The following is a 24,184-nucleotide window of genomic DNA, read 5'->3' as shown; positions in this document are numbered from 1 at the left end:
TCTTCTTTCTAGTCGAGATAAAACTCCACAATGAGTTTGTCTGTTAAATAAATGTCTGCTATAAATGATGCCAACTGTTCTTCTTCTCTCATCTCACCTCTGATCTTTTTCTCTTGTCTTTTTACTTACATTCAAACGACTCTTTAGTCAATAATTCAGTAAAATGAATATTCCTCGTTTTGTTCTTTGCAAACAAACTTAAAGATTTAATATTTTCTTTTACATTGTTTTACTGTGTTTCATGGCTTCTGAAAAAACTTTTTTAACATTAACATCTAATCTAACATCAAGATCAAACTGGTTAAAAAAAAAATTCTGCATCATGTTTGACAAAATGTTGAAGTGACAAAAAGAAATGGAAAAAAGTGTAAAGAAAGCAGCTCTGAGTGAAGGCTGACTATTTAAAAAAAAATGTATAATGATTACTAATGATTCCTCCTGCAGACATCCAGGATCAACCAGCAGATTGTGGCGTCGGATGGAGGGAATCACAGCAGCTCCGTGGATCTGACCGTCATCATCACCAATGTCCACAACCAGCCGCCTCAATGGGAGCAGTCAGAATACTGGGTCACTGTGCCGGAAAACACTGTTCGAGACGCCAAGATAGTGGTGAGTTAGTGATGTAACTGGACTTGGGAGTTTTCTGTCGGATATAGAATATATTGTTTATGTTTGTTAGTTGTTTTTTTTTTTAAGTAAGCCTCTCAACAAAACTAAACTTCAGCATTATTGACATTCTCATGTTATTCTGCCATTCTGTGTGGTCGGTTTCTAACACACATAAACGATCCGGACCAACAAACGAGCAAAACATGGATTTTTATAGAACAGGCTGCTCTTGCATTTGATCTGCTTTCTACTAATAGTAGAACCAATTTTCCACAAGCTCAGCATTTATACTCAAATTCAGACAGATAAATATCATATTTTAATGTTTATTTGTAGTTGCATTCAGGCCTCTTCACCTTTTTTATTACTAAATGCTCTTTTTCTGACTGCATGTTTTAGGTTTAAGTTGTTTTAAAACATTATGTGAGCACAGAGTAAAGAAGCGGATGGATATAAAGGGTTGACGCCAGCTGAAAATAGGCAGAAAGGGAATACAATTTGATGACATGAGGAATTTCCTAATTCAAGTATGACGTTGCCTGTTGACATTTAGCGCCTTTTCCTGCAGGCTTTAGCTACTTTTATTTGAACGCGGTTGGCAGTACTTGAATCTGGCTCTGCAAAACGCTCTGAGCTTTCATTCTTTAACAGCTTCAGCTGCCAGGAGTTTTTCTGCTTTTACACAGGCCGGATGTTGGAGACAGGAACAGATTGTAGAAATTAACATAAAAATAGTGTAGATTTTACTTCATTTGATTAATTATTAGACTTAATGGAATTACAAGGAAATAATGAGCGATACAGGCTAGGATTTTTTTCATTCTCTTTTTTTTTTTTTTTTTTGCGATTGCTGTGACTTCTTTAAAAAGATCTCATCGTAGGTGTTTGCTTGAAAGGTGTTAATAAGCGAAAATAAGCTGATATTTCTTTTCTGATCATTAAAAGGAGCTTCATGGCGATGCGGTTGGCAAAGAAGCCACTTGTAAAAAGAGAAGACTATTTAAACACAGTTGTCATCCTGCAGAAATGAGCGAGCTCTCTTCCATTTACCTTCTTCACGCCTGTGCACAGAGCCCCGAGGAGCCCAAGAACGCGCTTTCTTCCTCTTCATCTTGCTCTCTCCTCCCTTTTCCTCTCATCCATCCCTCCCTCCTTCTCTGTCTCTGTGTCAGCACGTTTAATGCAGCTCCAAACATTTTCTGTCGAGCAAACAACAAACCCGCCCCGAGTCTGTCTCACCTGACTCACTGCAAGCAACACACACAAAACAGATTTCTTGTAGACCTCCGGTGGGTTTTTTTTTCCCCTCTTTTGATCCCTCCATCCTAATTTGCTCTCTTTTCCTAAGCCGCTGGTTTAGAAGGTGGAGGAGTTTTCACCCTCCAGCTGTTCGATTTCATGGAGGTTAGTCAGTTTTCAAATAGTTGTAGGGTGTGTGCGAGTGTGTTATTGTGTGTTTCGGTGTGTGGCTGTGCTTCTTTTAGACCCTGCATCTTTTACAGAAAAGCCTGAAAATGCTGGTGATGATGATGGTGATGGTGATTGGAGGTTGTTCCACCCACAGCTCCATCTGTCAGAGATGATTGAGGAGAGAGAGAAAATTACACCTGCTGTCGGAGCGTCTCAATGGACTCTCATCACCTCTGAAAAACAGACGTTTAATTACTGTGTTTAACCTGACAGAGATTGTGTGATGGAGGCAGAGAGAGCTGGTGGATGGAGGGGGAGTCAAATGAGGAGAAAGAAACAGTTATAAACCAAACTGCAACACTTTTGCTTTTAGTCTGTTCATGGTATTTGTTGACAAAAGAAAAGATATAAAACAAGTTGAAGCTGTTTTTTTTTTTTTTTCATCACATCTCCCTGACTGGTGAATGTTAACATATTTTCCAATTGTATGATTGTTGAAATGATTATAAAAGGTTCCTTACTTAAGAAAAAGGACCTACAGAAACCTGAAAAGCTACAGGGGAAAGTCTTATAGACTATATAATTAATACAGCAGGAGCAGCAAGTAAAAGCAGAGAAAATTATTAAAATTAAATAGCCTGATACAATCTTTTGTAAACAGTATTATTGCATGACCTCCTTAGATTATTTGCACTGAAGCGTGTGTGTGTAAGCAGCAAGTTGTAGCTGCAGGAGCCGGCGCTATTTTAAACTCCTTTAAATATAGCCTCATCCAGGAACACGGAAAAAACCGGAGGACTTATGAGATGATTAATGGAAGAGGAAAGTTTTCATAAGTGAATTTTTTATTAATTTTTTTTTTAGGAGGGGGGAGGGGGGGGGGGGAGTCTTTTTCTTCTTTTGCAACAGATTGAGATATTTAAACATTTATTGAAATTAAACCGTTTGAGAAGTTTTTGTCGAAAAATCTTCCCTTGGGGGAATCATTAACATTTTTAATTATTTTTCGAATACATCAGAAGCCAGAGAGGTTATAAATAATTGGTTAAGTTTCCGTTGCATTTTGGGAACGTTGGGGGTAACAAAAGGTTAGAAAAGTAAAAGATGCTGCAAAAAAATAGCTGGAGAAGTATTGGCGACTAATTATTTGGCAAGTTACTTATATAGGTACAAAAAAAAGCACCTTCCAGAACCAGAGTCCCTTAATAGTAAAGATGGGTTGTTTAAAAATATGCAGAGAACTATGTCTATAAATTATGTTGCTGTTGTGACAAACATTGCAAAGTCTGAATGTTTCATCACCTACAGTGCTTCTCTTCGGGCAATAGGGATTTGTGGTGTGATTGGTCATGTTGCAGCCTCCCTCTACATATAAGGCTGGAAAACTGTCCGAATCTTTAAAAATGAGGAGGATAAAGTAGGTATTGGTGGATTCGCCACCTAAATTTCCTAAAATCTGCTTCTCTTGTTGAGAAAATGCCATATTCAGATTAGGACGTGTACTAATTTATTAGTTTTTGTGTTAATGTGTTCCAAATTAAAGTGGTAATTTCAAAGATTTATCTCTGCATTAATAGTTTAGTTTGACAGCCCTGGTAGAACTCCCAAATTTATTTGTAGGCTACATTTATTTATTATTTGGTATTTACAATTATCTGGCAACCCCCTAAAATTATCTTCCAAAGTTGAGAACCATGATCTACATCTCTGTAGAGATCAGATCAGTGACATTAGCCTAAATCAGTATTGTGTACTTGTAATCTTCCAGCAACAGGCTATTGTGTCATCCTCAAATTCAGAATGAAGCTTCTTGATGACAACAAATTCAGGATGTGCTAATATTTCCAATTCAATGAGAAAATATCTGGTTTTTTGACATTCAATAGTTTTTCTGTGTTCTGTTGTAAAATAAACAGATTTTGGCATATTTTACACGGCATCCCTGTTTGAATTGGGGGTGTGAATGTTGTGAAGCTACAAAGTTGTAAAAATAGAACTACAAAACTTAATTACAGTAAAAAAAGCTTCATCGATATAAACAAATAAGCCAAAAAGGAACAACGATCTGGAGACTCTTGAAATCTATGACAAACTTAAAATCTTCTCTGTATGTCCGGCCATTGATCTGCTTTAACACATTGATTTACTGTAAAGTTCAGCTGATTTGTATTTTCCTGAAAGTGAAAACCTATAAAAATCCATCTTAGGGCTGAAAAAGTCTCCTCCTCTTCCTCCTTCTTCTTCTCCTCTGCTGCGCTAATTGCTCTCAGGAAGAACTGTTGTTTTAAATTTAGCAGTCTTAATAAGGTCTGTTAATCACATTGTTGACGAAGTAGAGGGAGGGGGAGACGGTGCTGTGTGTTAAATCTCCATATCAATAAGCAGTCGTCATCTCCCACTCATGTCATAATATTCTCCTCATCAGCTAACTTCCTAGTGATTGTGCCTCGTCCTGCTCATGTCTTCTGTGGTTGTTATAGATACCGTTTTTCTTTTAGCAATAAAAACACTTTGTAAGTATGCTCACATTCTTTTGACCACAGATGAAACTTAAAAATGTAACTTTTGCTTTCTTATTGGCGTATTTCAATCATATCTGTTTAATTCAGACAGGTCAGCTTTTGATGAAGAAGAAAAAGACTGATATGTGTGTAAAATGATAGAATCTGTTAAAATGCACGACACAACTGAGTTTCCGAGCTTGTGAGGTTATCTGTGGCCCCATGGATAATAAATCTCAAGGGCAAAGGTTGAATAAGAGTGAAACAGTGTTTGCATTTTTCATATTTTCATTATCAAAGGATGCAAATAGATGATCCAGTCGCCACCAGGCAGATGGGGCAGCAAACTTTCTCTGTGATCACTCATTTTAAATGTCCCGATAGCCAAGCGCCGCTCCCAGCACAGCTGCTGCCATTAACCTGCACTTTTGTTCATTTTATAAGAGAATTATGTAAATGAGGAAAATTATATTGTCAGTTCAGCCATGTTGAAGCACAATGTACACTGATCAGCCACAAAATTTACACCAATGACAGGAAAGGTGAAAACCATTGATTATTTCATTACAGAGGCACCTGTCAAGAAATGGGACGGTGGAGGCAAATAGATCCGTCCAAGTCTTTCAAATGCTGTTGTACTGTCAAAGTGGAAAATGGGCAAAAATACAGATCCAGGTGACTATAACAAGGATCACCAGTTAACCAAACAAGCATATTTTTTTGGCTGTCTGAGGACAAATTCATGGTGAGAGCATGCAAATGTCACACAGGCCTCAGCTTCGCCTCAAACCAGGAGATGATGGTACTATCCAGGTCCATTTCAGCCCAGCGCATACCTGATAGCCACACCGTGCATATAAATAGGATGTAGTGAAAAAGAAACTCGGGAGGCAAACATGGCTGAGAAAGTGCAGGAAGGATTTCCTCAAACCGACTCGGTTAAAAAGCCAAGAAAGAGAAAATTGTTGGAAGAAAGAGATACGAACTAGAAAAGCACTTGGAGAGCGTAAACGGTCATGATGTGTGTTTTAGTTTCCTGTTTTGTTCCTTGTCTTGGGTAGCCTTGTTCCTGTTCAATGTTTCACCTGTGTTGAGTTAGTTCATCTGTGCCACCTGTGTCTTGTTTTCATTCAGTGTATTAGTATCCCTCACCTGTTTTTACTTTGTGGGTTCGCTGCGTTTAGTTACTCCCCTGTGTCCCAAGTCTCCTGTGTCCCTGGGGATACGAATAAACCTGTTAAATTCTGCATCTCCACCTGGCTACTTTGTGTCCACACCTCTCAGGTGACACAAACCTCCAACACAGCCTTTAAAAAAAAATTCCTGGATCCAAACTGTGATCCGGATCATCACAAAAAATTAAAATAGTTCTTCTTTTTCATATTTCAAACAACCTCTGAAAATTTCAATTAAATCTGTCCATAACTTTTGGAGTTATCTTGATAAACGCTGGCAAAAACATGACTTTTTGACCCTTTGTGACTCGGACCAAGCAAGGAGCAAAACCAGAGAGGGAGGAGCCAAGACAGGGTGCCACTTTCAAATTTTGCTAGCTCCCCAACATTACCTACCCCAGCTTTAACCTTAATAACTCAACCCCTTTCAGCTGGCCACTAATTGTTAGCAGAAATCTGACAGAATGATCTGCATTCCAGTAGCAGCACCAGCAACACCAGCAACACCAGCCGAGAGTGATATCTCACCATATCTCCACAGGCATTAATCTGTGAGAGAAGATGGCAGACACTGATCGGTTTAGCATCAGCATGCTGCAGTGATGTCTAATGAGATGATTTCTCATTAGCGCTGATTCCACGCGCTCTGCTGCCTCGGCCTGCTGCAGGGCTGAGCCACACTGCATCAATGTGTCCTGACATGACTCCACCTGGAAACTGGACAGCTATTAACTGGGCATATGAATAGAAATTCTTTTAGATTAGAGACAAAAAAAATTTAAAAAAAAAAAAAAAATCTGACGTGAGTAATTTTTAGAAATGAGATATAAATATCCCATACTGGCAGGATAAGAAGTTTTTTTTTTTTTTTTTACTCATGTAGTTTAGTCATACAGAAATTTGTAATTATATTGTGAATCTGTTTAGTTCAAATAAAACAATCTTTGTGTTCCTCTGTGTTTTTATCACTGTCAAAATGCTTAGCGGGTAACATAGTCATGAGAGTCGCTTGGGTCACTGGGAAAGGGCGGTCTGAAAGGGTTTTGGTGTTTAAAGTGGCAGACAGTGTTTCTCACTCAGAGGAAACGTGTTAACTGTGGTGGAAATGACGACAACATTCAAAGTTGTTCAGAGGTCGTAGATCTCTCCCTGTTCTAGCTATGCTAACAGTTTCCCTTTGCCTCCATTCTTTATGCTAAGCTAGGCTAACCATGTCCTTGACCAAAGGGGTCAAATGATTTTTTATTGACTGCACTTTAAGCTCTTTTAGTGGCCATTTTCACAGCCTTTCAGGTCAAACAGGCATCTGTGAAAGTGCATTAATACTGAATAATCAACTGTGCCTAACTGCTGTGTTTGTCAACAGCAAAGAATTGGCACTTTATTTTGTTATCAGTAAAAGAATCTGGTGCAGATTAGCAGGTGATGCTGCATCAGCCTCTTTTTAGCTTATTGTCCAGTAAACAGAAGTTTAAGTGATGCCCTAACGCTCTTTTTGCCCATTTATTTTCTTGTGATCAGGGTAGCCATTTTTGCACTCATGAAGGACACATTGGTTAGACAAGGGATAAAAATGACCAACCTGTTCTGTAAGCTTTATATAAACTGACCATAGATATCACTTTCTTTCATTCTTTAACATTTAGATCAACATAGAAATTCAGGAAGGACCCAAATCAGGTCCCAGTTTGATGTTGGTGCTTGTATACTGTGTTGACTTCAGGATGATGTTTAGCTTTTCTGTAATGCTTCTGGACTGCTTGGGAGCAAGGCAAGTTCAGCATCAGTTTAATTGCTTTCCTGGAGTTCAGGCACACTCATTTTCCAAAGGTGCTGAGACTTTAGTTTTACTCCTGCAGATTATGTTTGTGAGAGACCAAAACTGCAACATTTGCAAGGTTTTGATCATCGGCCGATTACATGAGACCCTTTATATGTCTTCAGTGCTTTTGCCTCATCATCCGGTGCATAACTTTATTAAAAAGTAGTTCAATTCAATTCAATTCAATTCAACTTTATTTATATAGCGTCAAATCACGGCAATGCCATCTCAAGACGCTTTACAGACAGAAGGGAAAACATAATGAAGGCCAATTCATAACAGCCTATATAAGGAAACCAACAGATTGAGTTGAGTTCACACATAACCCACTTTTGTCCTGTTAATTAGAAAGTAATCCTTGTCAAAAGAAGCTCACATGGCAAAGTGACCGGTTTTCTGAATCAAGTCATGACACCAGTAATAGACTTTTATTTGAATTGTAATATTAAACCCTAAAACCTGAAGATTACATAATAGACTAATAACAAACTTGTTGATAAAAGCTTGCCAGAAATAGTATCAGATTTAACAGAGAATATATGGTACTAAAAGCTCTCTCTGTATGTGATCTTAAAAGCTGTTTCCCACAGACATACACACACATATCTATACACACAATTGTGTTTATGTCACTCTAGAGGGTGTTGCATTGATTCCTGGAGAGTAAATCATCTTTAACCAGTCATAGCCTGACAGCAATTTAACCTTAAACCAATCCTTAGTCTTTTGTCCCCAAAATGGATGTAGGCTCTAGCAATGCCGGAGAGTATTCATGAGTAATAAAAGCACATAGACACACACACACACACACACACACACACACACACACACACACACACACACACACATTGCGAGGTCAGCTTCATCTACTGCCAAGAGAATAACTTGAGTCTGAAGAGTTATTCTACTGATGAATGTTCAGGTCATAACATAACATACACACACATACACTGATCCAAAGACATATTTCCACAAAAAGAAAATAAAACAAAGAGAAAGAATGAAAAGAGAGGAAATAAATCAAACAAGCAGCAACAAAGGAGAAACTGGAACCTTTTTAGGAATCTTGGAAAAGTTCTTGAGGATTCGTCTCGGATGCTTCTTTTCCATAGAAGGACTGAGTTTCTGCCGCGGGCGTTAAAACGCTGCATTCTTTGAAATACAGTTGTGTATTTTAGAGTGTCTTTTTTGGTGAGTGTTATGCTTTATAGATCTGGAGGCCAGTAAAGCCCTTGTAAAGATGAATGACCTTTCTGTTGACAGCAACAGATGTGCGATAGCGTGATGTCATCATAAACCACGACACGGTCCTCTGGCTCCGTTTTTTGGTGGATTGTGTGCTACGTGTTTTGCTAAAACTCGATATTTCAAGAGAGTGCATGTAAGCAAGAGGAGCTGAACTGTTCAGTATGGATGGTTTTCCTGCCATGAGCACAGACGACAAAACCATCATTTGGCTCATCGCAGGGTGAGGGTGATGAGTCAGTTTGCAGGGGGTGTGACAGAGAGAGTGTCAGAGTGGTGTGAAGTAAATAACCTGACGCAGGACATCATAAAGACTAAGGATGTACTACTGGACTTTAGGAAATTCAACAAATGTCTGGAATGAGTTCAGACTTACAGTATGAATTTTGGAAAAGTGACACCTACTGGAATCAACAAGAGAATCTAGGAAATACTGGAACTTTTCTCAGATACTTTTTCACACAGTATTCTCATGCTCAGGTGTTTGTATTTTTTAGTGAAAAACATCTTGTTCACCTCCTTTCATCAGACTGTCAAGGCAACATCTCCCCTCGGTGATCCCCGGGTGACCTACAACCTGGAGGAGGGCCAGGTCCCAGAGACTAACATGCCTGTGCGGTTCTACATCAAACCAAACCGGGCTGACGGCTCAGCGTCGCTCCTGGTGGCGGAGAACCTCGACTATGAGACCACGCGCTTCTTCACCCTGAGAGTGCGCGTGCAGAACGTTGCTGCCGTGCCACTCGCCTCCTTCACCACCGTCTACGTCAACGTAACTGGTAAGATGGGAAAGAGTCGGTTTCTTCAAGGTTTAAGGGCAAACAACTGAAGTTGCATCTAACTAATAATTCCAGTTATCTCAACAGAGGTAATGACATCCTCTTTTCTGGATATTTCTGTACTTTCAGTGCATCTAGATACATTTCTCCTCGTATCACCCCAGACATACCCATTTCAGTTTAAATTTTGATTTGAAGCCACAACCCTAGATCTCTTCATGGCTTTGATTTTAGCTATTTAAAACTAATAGCATATTCCCTTACATGTAATACGTCACCATTTAACTTTGATGAGCGCAGGAAAAGAGGGAACAGAAACTCAGCCATAATGAGCGATGGCTCTGAAAGCGGTAAATAAAGAGAGTAATGAGGTGTAGTTCATATCCCCGGTTGTCTTTGGCAGAGAAAGAAAAGAGGAGAACAGCAACGACTGGTGGTGTGAGCGCCATGCTACCTCGTTTTAACGGTGACTCATTTCCCAATCAGCATCTGTAGGGGGGTTGGAGAGAGGAAAAGAGGAGAAAACACTTCCTGACTTTGATTGGCTTTGAACAGACCCACACTGGACGCTGTAATTGGCTTAGCAGTGCATGGAAGTGAGCTGACAAGCTGCTTTATGGACTCTTCAGGGTGTTTGGAGGATAATTCCACACTAATAACTCAATTTTCATTAGTGAGGGGAAACGGAGGCCAACTTCACTTTCTGATGGACTTCACAACACAGACTTGTATTGTCTTTATTTCCCTGGACTTCACTTCTACTGATGAATCTTATCTTCTGGTGTAAATGTTGCAAAATCTGCACTATTCTCTCTTTGCTTTTTACCTTTTCTCTTTTTGCTGTTGTGTATTTCTTCTTTTTTTTTTTGTTTGCTTTTTTAGCTTTCTTTCTCTGTCAGTTTAAAATCCATTTTAATCAGCTTTAATGGACATGACTTTCTCTAGTCTTCTGCCAACAGGAAAAATGATGAAATTCTGGAAAATAAACAGTTTTTAGTTGCCGTTGTAACTTTCCTTTCTGTTGTCAGACGTCAACGACAATGTCCCCTTTTTCCTATCCTCCACCTACGAAGCCACGGTTCCCGAAGGAGCACAAATCGGCACGTCTGTGGCTCAGGTTTCAGCCACGGACCTGGACTCTGGTCTGCATGGGATGGTGAGAAGCACTTACACTCATCATCCGTCAATATTTCATTTTCCCTCTTCTTCAGCTTCTGTCTCCATTCTTTCTCAGATACACTATGCGATCCTGAGGGATGAGAGTGGGGACTCTCAGTTCTTCAGGATCGACCAGAGTAGCGGCATCATCACAACACGTGCCTCTTTCGACCGAGAGCAAAAAGCTTCCTACTTGATCGAGGTTCAGTCGCAAGACGCTTCAGACTCAGCTCGACCAGGACAGCAAGGCCAGCCAAACACAGGTATCACACACACACACACATACACAAACCTGGACTGCAAAAAACATCTTAGGCTAGTCTGGAGACTAAAGTAATTTGACATAAAGAGAATCAAAGTGATAAATGTGAGATGTGTAGTCAGAAAACAAGACATGAAATGTTGTACACACCTTTTTAAAATGTGTTTTTCTCTCATACTGAGCTCCCTGTCTGTAATCATGCCTTTGTTATGCATGTACTCATTCACACTAATGCCATAATGTCAGGTCAGCATGTTTTTCATGGTGCACTGTGTTGAATCCAGCATGCTCTATCATTTTAGTTTTTCCTAACACACACATATGTCAAATCAGGTCTGTGACTGCCTACAATGCCAGCTCAGCGAAGCATCGACTTTGACCCATTCTTGCCCTGCTATTCACTGCAAACAGAATAGAAAGGTGCAGCAAAGGCCAACTTTTAATAGTCTGTAAAAAAGGTTTAGAGAAGTGCACCATGTTATTAGTCAGTATTATATCATCAAGGCTGCAGCATCAGTCTGGAAAGTTTAGTCACAAACAGATGAGAAATATTTTAGTTTTAGCGTCACATGACATGGAATGAGACCTGAGTTGTAGGTCAGTTTGTGTTTTCATTTCTTTCTCCTGTAAGTAACTCTGTCAGGGTTACGGGTGTGTTTGCTTCAAATGAAATCATGGCTTTTCCCTGTAATTCGATGAGTCTCGACGTTATTTTTCCATTAAGTCAGTTTTGTCTCCACTCAGACACGGCCTACGTCAGGATCTTCATCACTGATGTCAACGACAACGCCCCGGCGTTTGCCCAGCCGGTGTACGAGGTGAGCGTGGAGGAAGATAAGGAGGTTGGCTTCGTCCTCATCACCGTCACTGCAAATGACGAGGATGAAGGTCAGTCTGAATTTGCGTGGTTTTTTTTATTCAATGCTACGCATTTGTTGTTGTTGTGGTTGATGATGGCAGAGTTCAGTCAATTCAGGCATCTCGAGCTCAGGTCCACACATTATGTGCTGTGCTGTTCCATCTAATTCAATTTAAATGGCTCCGTTGTCAAGTTGTACACAATGATCCATTAATTAGTCAGGTTCACTGGGAACCATCAAACCTGCAGATCATTGACCCTTGAGGACTGGAGTTTGAGATCCATGATCCAATGTTATGTGAACTTCAGACGGATCAAAGTCTCATACAGAGTGAGTTACAGAGAATTGTGGGACAACATCACCTGTTTCTTCCTCTGCTGTATCCCAGTTCATTGCACAGTACAAGACGCTTAATTCTGCTCTGTTCTTCAGAATGAATCCTTTCATTCTAGTTCCTTTTATCTTCTTTCTATTTTATACTTTGCCATATTTTCTATTTTTTCCTACTTTTATGTTAACTTTTTCCCCAATTCTTTTAATATATATATATATATATATATATATATATATATATATATATATATATATATATATATATATATATATATATCTGTTCTATTCTCCTGTCTCATCATGTTATTTTTCTTCTTTCTTTCTTTCTATTTAAACTTTGGTTCCCCTCCCCCCTTTCATTTTTCCTTTTCTAAATACCCCTTTTTTTTATGTTTTTCTGGCTTTTTGAAACATACTTTTGTTTGTTTGTTGCTTAGTTTCAGACCAATCTACAGTAGTTTCCATTCTGTTTTGCTGTTTTGGTCCACAGTATTTTCTGAGAACTAACAGTCTTGGTACCAAAGTCTGGTCCAGCTGGAAGAATAAATGGCAGCATGGGTTCACAAGTTCAACCAACTCCCTGAGACACAGATGTGGTCCACATTGGCTGATAAACATATCTCACGTTGACTAGAAATATTGTGTTTAGGGCAGACTGCTTGGAAAAGAACAATTTTTGTTTGTTTTAAAAAAATGAATTAAATGTAAATTCAAAAAGCAAGTTTAGAAGTGCAGTTCATGCTGAAGATGACTTCTTACATGCATGTAATCTACAGCTTCGAATTTGTACAGTTTGAATATACAGCAGTATAAAAGCCTGAGGCAGCAGCAAAACAAAAACCTCCGGGGATATAATTCAACTATAGCAGTGTTTTGCTGCATTCAGGGATTGCACAATAGATGTACATTTTTGTACATTAATGGACAGCCTAAAGGGATGCAACGTTAACTGATTAAGTCAGCTTGTATTTTCCAAAGAAGTGGAAGGGGAAAGGTTGTGTTACATGTGGCAAATTAAGCTTGAGAGGGTGGTTTAAGTGTGTGTCAGAATGGAAATACTCAGCTTTATTGTAAATAAGCTTTGGAATTACTATGATGTAGAATTTCTGTCTGTTTCTTGTTTCTAATATACTACAGAGTTATTTCTACCAGAGTTTAACACACATTGGCCTGTACTTACTGTAGTTTTAGTGCTCCTAAGTGTTCTAAAGGTTACATATATTTTTTTGTATTATCTTTTCCAAAGCACCAGCATTATGTAAATATTTTTGCAATTTTCTCCTCTTTTCTGTCCCCTCTTCTCGCCACCTCTCCTTGTTTTCTCGCCTCCTCTCCCTCTTCTTCTCTTGCTGTCACAGCTCGTTAGTGAGTGCTGCTGCTCCCTTGAGGTCGACAGTTTTGATGTTTGTCTCTTTGTTTGTGTTTGTCCCTCATTCCTCTTCCTCCTCCGCTCGAAACCAATAAGCAATAGGAGGCAAAACAGACAAAAATATCAGGAAAACAAAAAAGCCTCTCTTTCTCATTCTCTCTCTCTTTCCTAATGACGGTTGTTGGCGTCGGCTGGAAGCCTCTGAGGTTTGCTTCACTCAGAGGAAAGTAGAGTGACGTCCTATTATTTATTTTTCCCTTTTTAATCTTTAACCTTTATTTTTTTTTCCTGTTGACTGCGATCCACATTCATACACTGCGACTCATTTCCACTCCGACTCATCTTCTTTGTCCTGAATCCCTCAGGACATCCCCCAGACTTCACATCGCTCTTCTCCCATCGTCCCGTGTCTTCAAACTTTCTTCCAAAATTTTGTCAGGTATCAGGGATGACCAGATTCTGTATTTGTTTAAAATAGAAACAGGAACTTCTTGGCGCGACACTAAATACACTGAAGGCTTTAACATCAAGCAGCGTGCGTTGGCTGGTAGAAGAAAAGCCAATGTTTGAGTTCTTCAGTGAATCAGCGATAAAAGAGTTTATAAATATCAGGAATGACTCACAAACATATGACTCATAAAGTCAGGGATGGTGTTACAGTAGATGATGTGATTTACACTAATGATGCACACCAGTGGTCTTACTAAAGGCGCAAGAAGACCACTGACAGTCTTGGATTTTGTCTGCCATGTAGTTATCACCATGTTTGCTGCTGAAATATAGAGACGATATTACTGAAAAGAATTTTAAAAGACTGACATGTATTAGCTATTGTCCATTATTTCTTTAAAATAATGGCAGCTGAAGACAGATTGGGCTAATTTGTGTCCGTTAAGCATATAACATATTTTGATATCGCCATATACATTCATTTTTATTCTGTTTATTTTTTGCCATATAAACGCATCCAAAAAGGATAATAACTATAAGTTTAACCATTTTTTTTATTCATTTTCATTTGTAATATGAATATTTGGGTATTTGTTCAGTTACATGGCTACAAATGGTTTACTCTGAAATAAACAGTTCAATAATACTGATACTAAAATCAAATATACTTATTTTTTCAAAGATTATACATGAGAAAAATAGCCTTTTCCACCAGTTATTTAACCCATAAGAACTTGGTGTGACCTTTATGACACATACAGTTGAGACATGTGGCATCCCTTTATGGTACAAACTCTGTTAAGTCCTGTGGAGCACAATCAGATTCTTGTCTTCTGTACCTTAATGGTCACTAGAAAGCAGATGATTACACAATGAAATACTTTTAACTATAACATGGTGATAAATGGTAAATATTCCAAAAAAATTTGGAAAAAAGTTTTAGTTTTTTTTTTTTCATTTTAAATTTAGTTAAAGGGACAGATGAAAGCATCAAAATAAATTTTAAAAAATGGACTCAACTGATGAGTTTTGTCGTGGGTTGGGTCTTTATAGGCTAAAGTATAAAATTACTTAGTATTTCACCAAATAAATAAATGTATAAATTCCAGAAAATTTGTAAAATAGATAAATAAATAAAACAACAAAACTAAATTTCTAATAATAATTTTAAATCTATATTTTATTTAGATTTAATGGTCTCTGTCCACCTTAAAATGAACCCTTTCATTAGTTGTATAGTTGATTCTTTGAAAAATGTTTATAATAGATATTGCGAAACTTCCCAGTTTGTTACTTACATTAGGATACTTGTTTTCGGGGGGGGGTGATGGGAGGGGAGGGGTATTTAATATTTTTAAAAAAGCCTTCTTAAGTCCATTCTTGAAATATAAGATCTTTTTTTACTTTATTTTCTAAGTGGATGAGTATCATAAAAGTTGAATAATTAAGTTTTATGTAATAGTTAAAAATAATACTAGGACATGTTTGTACTCAGTCACATCTTATTAAATTCCCTCGGAAATTTATGCCACAGTTTCCAGTCTGACCTCAGCCATCTGCACGGCTGCCAAGTGATTATTTTTAAAAACAGCCTCAGATTGTTCCATAAATCTTTTATATATTGACCAATTGACTTCATAAAGTTTCCTCATTCTTTTACACCCACTAATTTGAGACTGGTGGGATAAAAAAAATCTGCTTTTATTAGTCATTTTCATGATATCTATTTAGTTCAGATGTAGCTGCTTTTTTATCTTTTATATTTCCCTATTGTGCAATTGCTGAAAATGTCTAAATTTAACATTTTTTTACACCAGTCTGATCCCTGTCAGATTTAGGAAGCCACTTTACATGGAATTAAGAGATGCCAAGATAGCAAACTCCTGCTAATTCCTTACTGATTCCCTGCAAGCACAGATTTTTAACCCCCTTGTTTTTATGTTTTGCCATTTTAAAAACAACCAATAACTTAGTAGCACTTAGGAGTCCACAGACCAAGATGAGGAGAATGAGCTGTCTTAAGTCAAATATCCCCTTAAACCTTCCAAACAGGCAGGTAGGTGGCGGATATTTACGGGATTAACTAAAACTGAAAATCTAATCCCAGCTGAGTCAGCACTGTGTGTGTAAGAAAGATATATCTTTGACTTAGGCTGTTTTTAAATACATGTGCATTCTTCAAAAAGAAAAACTTTTAATTTAATTAAGTTTTAATTTAAGAATAACAAGCAAGTGATGTGTAGAAAAATGCTGGATTAACATTTTACCCCAATTTTTACAAAAACTTTCTTGTGAATTACTTCTGTTTTAAATATAATAAACTGTTCCTACCTCCACAAAGCATATCTGTTAATATGTACCACTGATATAAATTGATCATATAACATAACTATGGACAAAAAAGATCTGAGCACCAAACTAAAATTACACTTCCCAGTCGCACAATGACGCTCCAGCAACTTACTAATGTCTTTTTTTACATGGATAAGATCTTGGCCCTAAATCAAACATAAAGTAAATGTACTAAAGTTCTCCGACTGTAATTAATATTCATCCCAAAAAACAAAACAAAAGAGAGAAAGCATAACTTTGATGCAGATTGTGTTTGTTTTGTTGGGTTTTTTTTGGTGGGGGTACATCTCCAATATACATATTATTTATATTTAGGTGTACTTTGTTGCATTGTGTTTTGATGTGCTTTGTTTATTTTCATTTTTATGAGAAAGATGAATGAATGATGAGTTGTTCTCTTTGTGATTAAATAATCATACATTTCCATATAATTACAGCAGAAAACTGGAGGCCCATACAAAAATTTGTCATGAATAATTGAATTACCGCAGAGCCTTCCACAATCTGACAGAAAGCCCTTTTTCCCTCAAATACGGTGCATTCTAAGTACATAAAAACATCCTGCATAATGTCGCCATGTACTCACTAACAGCAAACAGCTGCAGCCGATGCTTACACGCACTCATTAAAGTTATGTATTATTGTTTGTTGTTTTTGTTGTTTTGTTTTTTTTATTTATTTAGTTAATCAGTGACTAAAATGGCATGCGAAAAAGGAACAGATTGTTTGGCTTTTTGTCATGAAACTTAGGTTGTGCTGGTTGGAAAACGATGTGTTAATCACCGGTATGCAGTAGATTGGGCATCACCCTGTTTCATGTGTATACAGCATCTCGAGCATGGTGGTAAGCGTGCACGTGTGTTGGAAAAGAAGCAGTTACGAATCCACTGGGAGAAATCTTGTGAATATTGGGAGCTAATCAAGTTCAAGGTTGACTTAACAGTTCACCAATTTGTGCCTTGGCTAGAGGCGTTTCCATTCCCGTATAGACTTGCATATACTGGTGTATATGTAGTAAATGTGTCTGTTTACTTTAAGGTCAATGAAGTTGAAAAATCAAACTCCTGAAAGAGTTAAAGCTGCAGGTTTGATGAGCTGGAAAGTGTGCTGAAGGTTTTATCCTCTGATTGCAGCAGCTGCACCTTCACCTTGGCTTCAGCAGTGTGTGTATAAGTGTGTGTTGCACCTTACGACCACAGTTTGTTGTTAAAGCTGACAGGTGTTGAAGGACCAGTGACCTTCAGACCAGATATAGACAGCGGCTCCAACCAACACAATTACAGAGGAAACATACACACTCACACACATAAAAAAAAAAAATTCTGCAAGCGTTTGAGCTTGATTTGGTGTTTGTTGGAATTATAATACGGTGGGGTGGAAAGGATCTGAGGGGTGGGTTTAGATTACCGCTCTCCACCCCCACTTCCTCGCCCTAAAGCTGATTAGACGCAGCAGCTTTTGTCGCTGGTCGTGTTTTCTGGATCCTTTTGGTCCTCTTAGTGGAAAATTTGCCGAACTAAGAGCGTCTGGTAATGAGATCAAGAAGCTTTTTTTTTCCAATTCTGCTGAGTTCAGTTTTTCAGTTAAGTGTCGCCTCGGGGTTTAGTAAGCACGAACAAACACCTACCGCTGCACTGAGGCTGACTGATAATAAGGAACGCGTTAGTATCAGACTGACACGGAGGTCTGCTGCCATCCGAACCGACGCTGATGGCCTTAATGATGAGAAGAAGAAAAAACAAACTGGTTCATGATTCCAACAGAATATTATTAATATGTTTATTATTTAAAGGAAGGTTTGCTTGCTAACTTAAACATGATGGGGGTGTTTAAGCTCCTCAGGACTCTCCTCGTTGCTGCGCTTGATGCCTGCTGCCACAGTGCTCAGCAGAAAGCTGTCCCGCTGATCGCTGCCTCCAATATAAGCTCTGAATCTATATTTCCCACTCGCAGGGAATTTCACATCATCCCTCCCAAAGGGAAGCTCTGCAGGGAGAGAGGAAGCAATGAGGTCAGAGCCCAGACAATAAACATGAACGTTGTACATGTTGCATTTATGCTTAATCATTCATCAACATGAGCTGATTGGCTAAAATCATCAATTTTTTCTTTATTCCTGCAGTTTGCCATCTTCTGGACTGCTGCTTAAATCATTTTCCCAGTTATAGAGTAAAGTTTACAAGCACTGCCTTTAACAATGCATGTATTTCCTCATAACAGAACAAGTAGAAACTGACCAAATGAAAACAGAATAGTTTAGAGAAATACTTTGCAGATAAATTAAAGAGAGCTTCTTTTGTCTTCTTCCCCTTTTACAGACTTGGAAGCACTCTCTGGACTCATCATCTCATGAGCTTTAACAGACTTAACATTAAGAGTCATGATTATGGTTATAACAGCTTTATCCTGTTCAGGGTCATGATATGGAGCTTAACCCAGCTGACACTGGGCAAGATGTGCAGTCACCAGTCCTTTGAGTGTTACAGACAACCATGCAAGCACACACTTACGACCAGCATGGATTCAGCAGCTAACCCCTCATGTAATTCTGTGGATTACTAGAGGAAACAGGAGCACCTTCAGAAATACACACAGACTTGTGCCACTGCATGCAGAAAAGCCTTTTTTGAGTTTCAAAGCAGTAAAATCATTGTTGTAAAGGGGAAATGCTTCAGAGATGCAGGGAACATGAAAAGACATGCTTGCAAAGGCAATGCACAAAGCCATTCTGCTTCATCTTGAGCAGGCATCATTTGCACCCTGTGATTATTGTTTCTATTAGAAGATGTAAGCATAACTGTGTCCAGGTCTTTATGTAATGCTATTAAAATGGTTTTAAGATCACAAGGCAAGAGCTTTCTGAATCACTGAGCATATTAGCTATCTCTTAATTTTAATTTCTAGTAATATTGTCCTTCCAGCTTCCCTCTGTCAATACCCTCATACTGAGTTCCATTCATACACATAACTTTACCTCATGAACAGGCATCAAGATGAACAGGATGGAAACAAAATCTTTAATCAAGCAACAAACTCGGCGAAACAATCCAAATGTAATACTGTTACATTAAAAAGAAAGAAAAAATGTCACACCAGCATTCAACAACAAAAACCTTATTTTCATCAGAAAACTCTGTTAATGTTTAATATTAGTCTTTTATCAGAGCAATTGATTCAGCTGGATAACCTTTGGATACTTGTTTGGACTTTTAATAACATCACATTTCAGATATTTTCCTCAAAACTCCATTTTTTCATACAGAACTTATGATTTAGATGACAATGAATTAGGAGTCAGAAACTGGTGATTACAGTAAGTCCCATTTGACATGAATGTAGCACAAGTCACAGCAGGGTCGTGATTACTTCATCTGACACAGCTACCATCTGTGAAGTTATACATGCTTTGTGGCCTCATCAGAGCACAAAAGTGATTTACTTGCTGATTTACAGCCATGCTATGACATCCTGAAGCCGACTGATTCTCTTGTAGCTTTCATTTTTTTATTGCTTGAAAGGAAGATTTTTAAGGTGTAATATTAGTCATTTGGTCTTCCTTTAATATTATGTTAGAGCTCACATTGGTAATTAAAATGGCTCTTTTGAATCAGGTATCAAGCTATATTAAATCACTGCACCAGATTTCTGGTTTGTTGCAGTCAACAGAGCTGGAAGAACCTGCAGCATCTCTTGCAGACATTCGAGCTGGCAACATGTGATACTTTTAAAATGTGATTTTGAAACGGAGTCAAACTTCCTCCAGTGATTAGTTTAGTCCTTCAGAGTGTCAACCTGCAGTCAGTACTCAGGGACGACTTTCCCCTCCGGTCCACCACACGAGGAGCAGAGATCTGACCTTAATCTCAATTTTGGGTCTCCTGCTAGGCTGTGAATTAAATCAGCCCTATCCCCTGGTGTGCATGCATGTGTGTGTTTGTGCACTTGTGGGTATGTGTGTATGTGTTAAGAGGGCAACACCATATGGCCAGCCTGATCATTAGGGAGGCTGCCGGAGGCAAAAACCGCTGTAGCTACTCCCTTTACACACATTTCACTCCCATTTACACACATGCACAGTGCTGCTTGGTGAGTGTCACAGCGGATCGTGCTCAGAGGCTGTGATGGACCGGTGCACTTAAGCTTTTTCTCACAAACACAACCACACACACTCCCCGGTGTTGTAATGAAGGTCCTCCATGTCTCCACAGATGGTGTTTGTCTCCTGAAGTCTCCTTGGTGCCGATAAACAGAGAGCAAGCTGGACCCAGACAGACCTGCCTCTGGGCCATTAGCATGCATCTGTGTGTGTGTGTGTTCTTGTGCATATTTCCGTTTACCTTATCTGTGTATGTGCTGGCATTTCTTTACTTCCACATCCCAAAGAAGAGACGTCAAGGGATTGACTGAGTAATGGAAGAGGGCAGGAGGACAGAATGAAATTGAGGAATGAGAGGGAAGAACAAGAATCAGAATAAATATGTAGAGAGAAAAAATGAGCATGAGGGACACAAGATGGATAGAAGCGAAAATCTTAAGACGCAGGCAGAGAACAATAGAACCAGAGGGATGAGGAATGGATGAATGTAAAGGAAAAAAGGAGAGATTCAGCGACCAACACTAGAACCGCCAACATTCCAATACTCCTAGAACCGTCGAGAAGGGTCATTTTTACCACTCCCTGCTGCAACAGCGCAAATAACGCAAAGATGCTTTGAAGTTGTTTGATTCCATTTATTATGTTAATAGTTATAATTGAGACTTTTAAAAAAACTAGCTAAACAGTAAAAAAAAACATATATTAAACAAAATAACATAACAATATTCTAATTTTAAAGTAACATAAATAAACGCTGCTCTTCAACTTATTTTTCATTCACTCGCATACAAACACGACATGTGGTGTGGCGATGTGTGATCAGCTCCTCTTACTCACTAGATGACTCCTTATCAAGTAAAAGAGACGGATCATCACTTTCTCCAGCTACTGATTCCTCCACCGTCTCGTCAGAATCCTCCACCGTCATCCAGAGCTGGTTCTCCGTCACTCACTTCTTGAAATAATAACCAAGCTTCTTTGGCATTCATATATCTCTTGTATTTATCCATTTCTCAAATTCAGCAATCATAAAACCCTCTTACTCGCTCTTTGACAGCTGACTAAACTCACGTGCATTACGAAGCAACCGGGCGTGGCGCAAATGGGCGTGGCGCAAAAAACATCTGACAGATGAAAACAATGCATTTCATTAGGCGGTAGAAATGACCCCGTTGGCGGTTCTAGATATTTATCCTCAGGTTTCCTTTTGTTGTGATCACACACTCACAAAAATTCACTATAAGTTCACTGGACCCATTTCAGGAAAAGCGATGAATTTGGAGAAATAGGGATTTTATTTTAACAGAAATATAAGTGTTTGAAGAGCCGAGGAGGTAAAAATGAAACGCTTGGCGGTTCTAGTGTTACAGAAAGAGCTGGAGAAAAAGGTCAGAAAAAGAGAAAAAGTGGTGAAATCGAAGAATAGCAAGAGACAGAACAAATGTAGATGTAAGTTAGATCAGCTACTAGTACTTAGTTCTTCTATGTCCATGTGAACACTAATCATGTGAGGTCACTCACTAGCTTCTGGACCTTAGTGGTTAATGTTTGTGTAGCATGTGACTGTCCTTAAAGGTGAAAGAAACGTGTAAGCAACAGATAGTGCTCATAAATTTGAAACAAACCGGACAAAAGTAGCTAAATCTCTTTGTATTGCTTTGTAAATTTGCTCATTTCTGGTATAAATTATGGATTTTAAAACAAGGGAACCAGCTACTACTGGCCATTTGAAGAACTGCAGTCTGTAGGCTCCAAGGCTGGTCACCATCAGTAACCTGAATGATAGAATGAAAATAGAGACCCAATTTTTTTTATTCTTTTTTTTCTATTTTATTGATATTCTTTAAGATAACCATTAAACATCCATATTATAAATTTGCCATGAACAAAATATATACACGCTGCACCTTATATGCTTTTAGTGGTTTCTACTCTAAAAGCAGGATAGGAGAAGGAAGATGCGCAAAAGAAAGAAGCAGAAAAAAAAAAAAGAAATTATAGTTTGAGAGATAGCTCGCACTCCAAGGTCAAAGTGAGTTTCTGTCTCTAGTGAAGGTGTTTATCTTGCGGTCTCATTTGTGAGTGAATGTAAGGTTTGAGAGACTGACAGTGTCTGCTGAAATACAGATGTTGTACTAGGCCATTGTGGTAAAAAAGGGAGCAGAACCTAAAGGCAACACTGAAGTTTACCAGTCATATGTTCCACTTATCCCTTGTTGTTGGCTGGTGAGTGGTAGTATTCCCTCTCTTAGATATTAGATAAGGAGGATCTGAAGGGAGTTGCTTCAGCTGAGGGTGCGTTTGCATCTGATTAAAATGCACAGGATGCTCTATATTGGAATTGGAGATTTACTGGAAATGTTCCAGCAAGAAGGAAACTCCCAGTTTTAAAGCCTGTGACCAGCTCAGGAGAGGGATAAGCAAGAGCTTAAACATCCAGCTCTATTTACTCATTTTGTTGGAGTCTAAATTTCACATTTTAGGAGCTCAACTCTGTCCTTAAGTCTTTGTTCAAAGTTAATCTAAAATAAGGTTGATGTGATGGTTAGTGGGAATTTTCCAGGAAAGTCAATGAAGCGACAGAATAACAACAGTGTGTGTGGGTGTGTGGAAGAGAGAGCATCTAATGAGCCCCACTGTGAGAGAGATGCTTGTTCTCATCTCAGATATGTGGTATCTGTTGCTGCTGTCCACATGGGGTCAGCAGTGTGGATATGTGTGTCTGCTTCTTCTGCCAATCAAAGATAGTTTTAGTTTTTCTGTCTGAGTATTTACTCCAGTAAACTCCCGGCGGCGCAGCTCAGTTCAGTCTTTATTTCAGCTGGATTAAAAAAAAAACCAATGTGTTTGATATCCATTCATTATCCTCACCAATGAAGGGTCGTGGGGAAGCTAGAGTCTATCCCAGCTGCCTTTGGGCAAAAGGCGGGGTACACCCTGGACAGCTCGCCAGTCCATCGCAGGGCCATACATAGGGCTTTTCGATCAAAGAATAACTGGGGCTGGTGCTAGAACCAGTGCTCAGGTGGTTCAGCTCCGGCGCTAGCAAAGAACCGGTTTTGGTTTCGACCGAAAGAGTCTGGTCGGCGCTGCGTCATTGCCGGTAGGTCAACAAGAACAGAATTCAGGATCTGGAATTGTTGGTTTCTTTTGGGTCTTTTCTTTTTCTGGTTTTCAGAAATCTTTTGTAAAATTTGTTAAACTAATTTGCAGTAAAATTATTATTATTGTTATTATTACTGCATTACTCCATCACTATAACTGATTATTTTAATCTTCTAGATTATGACAGAATGAAGACATATTGCAAAAGCCAAATTGTTCTAGTATAATTATTTGGTAGGATTAGAGATACGTTTATGCTTTTACTCACTTGTTTTGAACCATTTGTCATATGCTTTTTTTTTTTTTTTTTTTTTTTTTTTAATTAGTCATTATATAATAAAAAAAACTTTCAACTCTCATATTTTGGCCAGGTAACCCCTGATGTGAGGCCACATTGCTAACCACTACGCCACCGTGCAGCCGTGCTTGATACTCATTCAAGTTCATTGTTTAAACCATGTGTTAACAAAACAAATGAGCAGAGAGCTGAAAATATTTGCATCTATGAGGATTGAGTGGAGTTATGGTGAAGTAAGATGCAACATTCATTCTGAAAATTCTTATTCTTTCCAAGTGAAAAACTAACTCTTGTTAACACTCTGGGGACACCGGCATCGTCGGCGATGCCAGGGACCATGTTGTGTTTAATCGAGCA

At 38.7% G+C, this 24,184-nt stretch overlaps 1 protein-coding gene across 1 annotated transcript in view; it reads left to right on the top strand.

Annotated features, from left to right (window-relative positions):
* LOC306756605 (neural-cadherin) overlaps positions 1-24,184 on the top strand; it is a gene marked incomplete at both ends in the record, with an annotated part of 153,665 nt that overhangs the window by 99,536 nt on the left and 29,945 nt on the right. The window contains 5 exons of the mRNA XM_079241404.1: positions 445-612; positions 9,295-9,544; positions 10,573-10,700; positions 10,779-10,965; positions 11,709-11,852. Coding sequence (XP_079097530.1) covers positions 445-612; positions 9,295-9,544; positions 10,573-10,700; positions 10,779-10,965; positions 11,709-11,852 — 877 coding nt within the window. The remainder of the gene's footprint in view (positions 1-444; positions 613-9,294; positions 9,545-10,572; positions 10,701-10,778; positions 10,966-11,708; positions 11,853-24,184) is intronic.

This window comes from Telmatherina bonti, assembly GCF_933228915.1.
Source record: "Telmatherina bonti genome assembly, chromosome: 5".
NCBI lineage: Eukaryota > Metazoa > Chordata > Actinopteri > Atheriniformes > Telmatherinidae > Telmatherina > Telmatherina bonti.
Note: the sequence above shows the minus strand (reverse complement) of the source record. Positions and strands in the feature narration are given on the sequence as shown.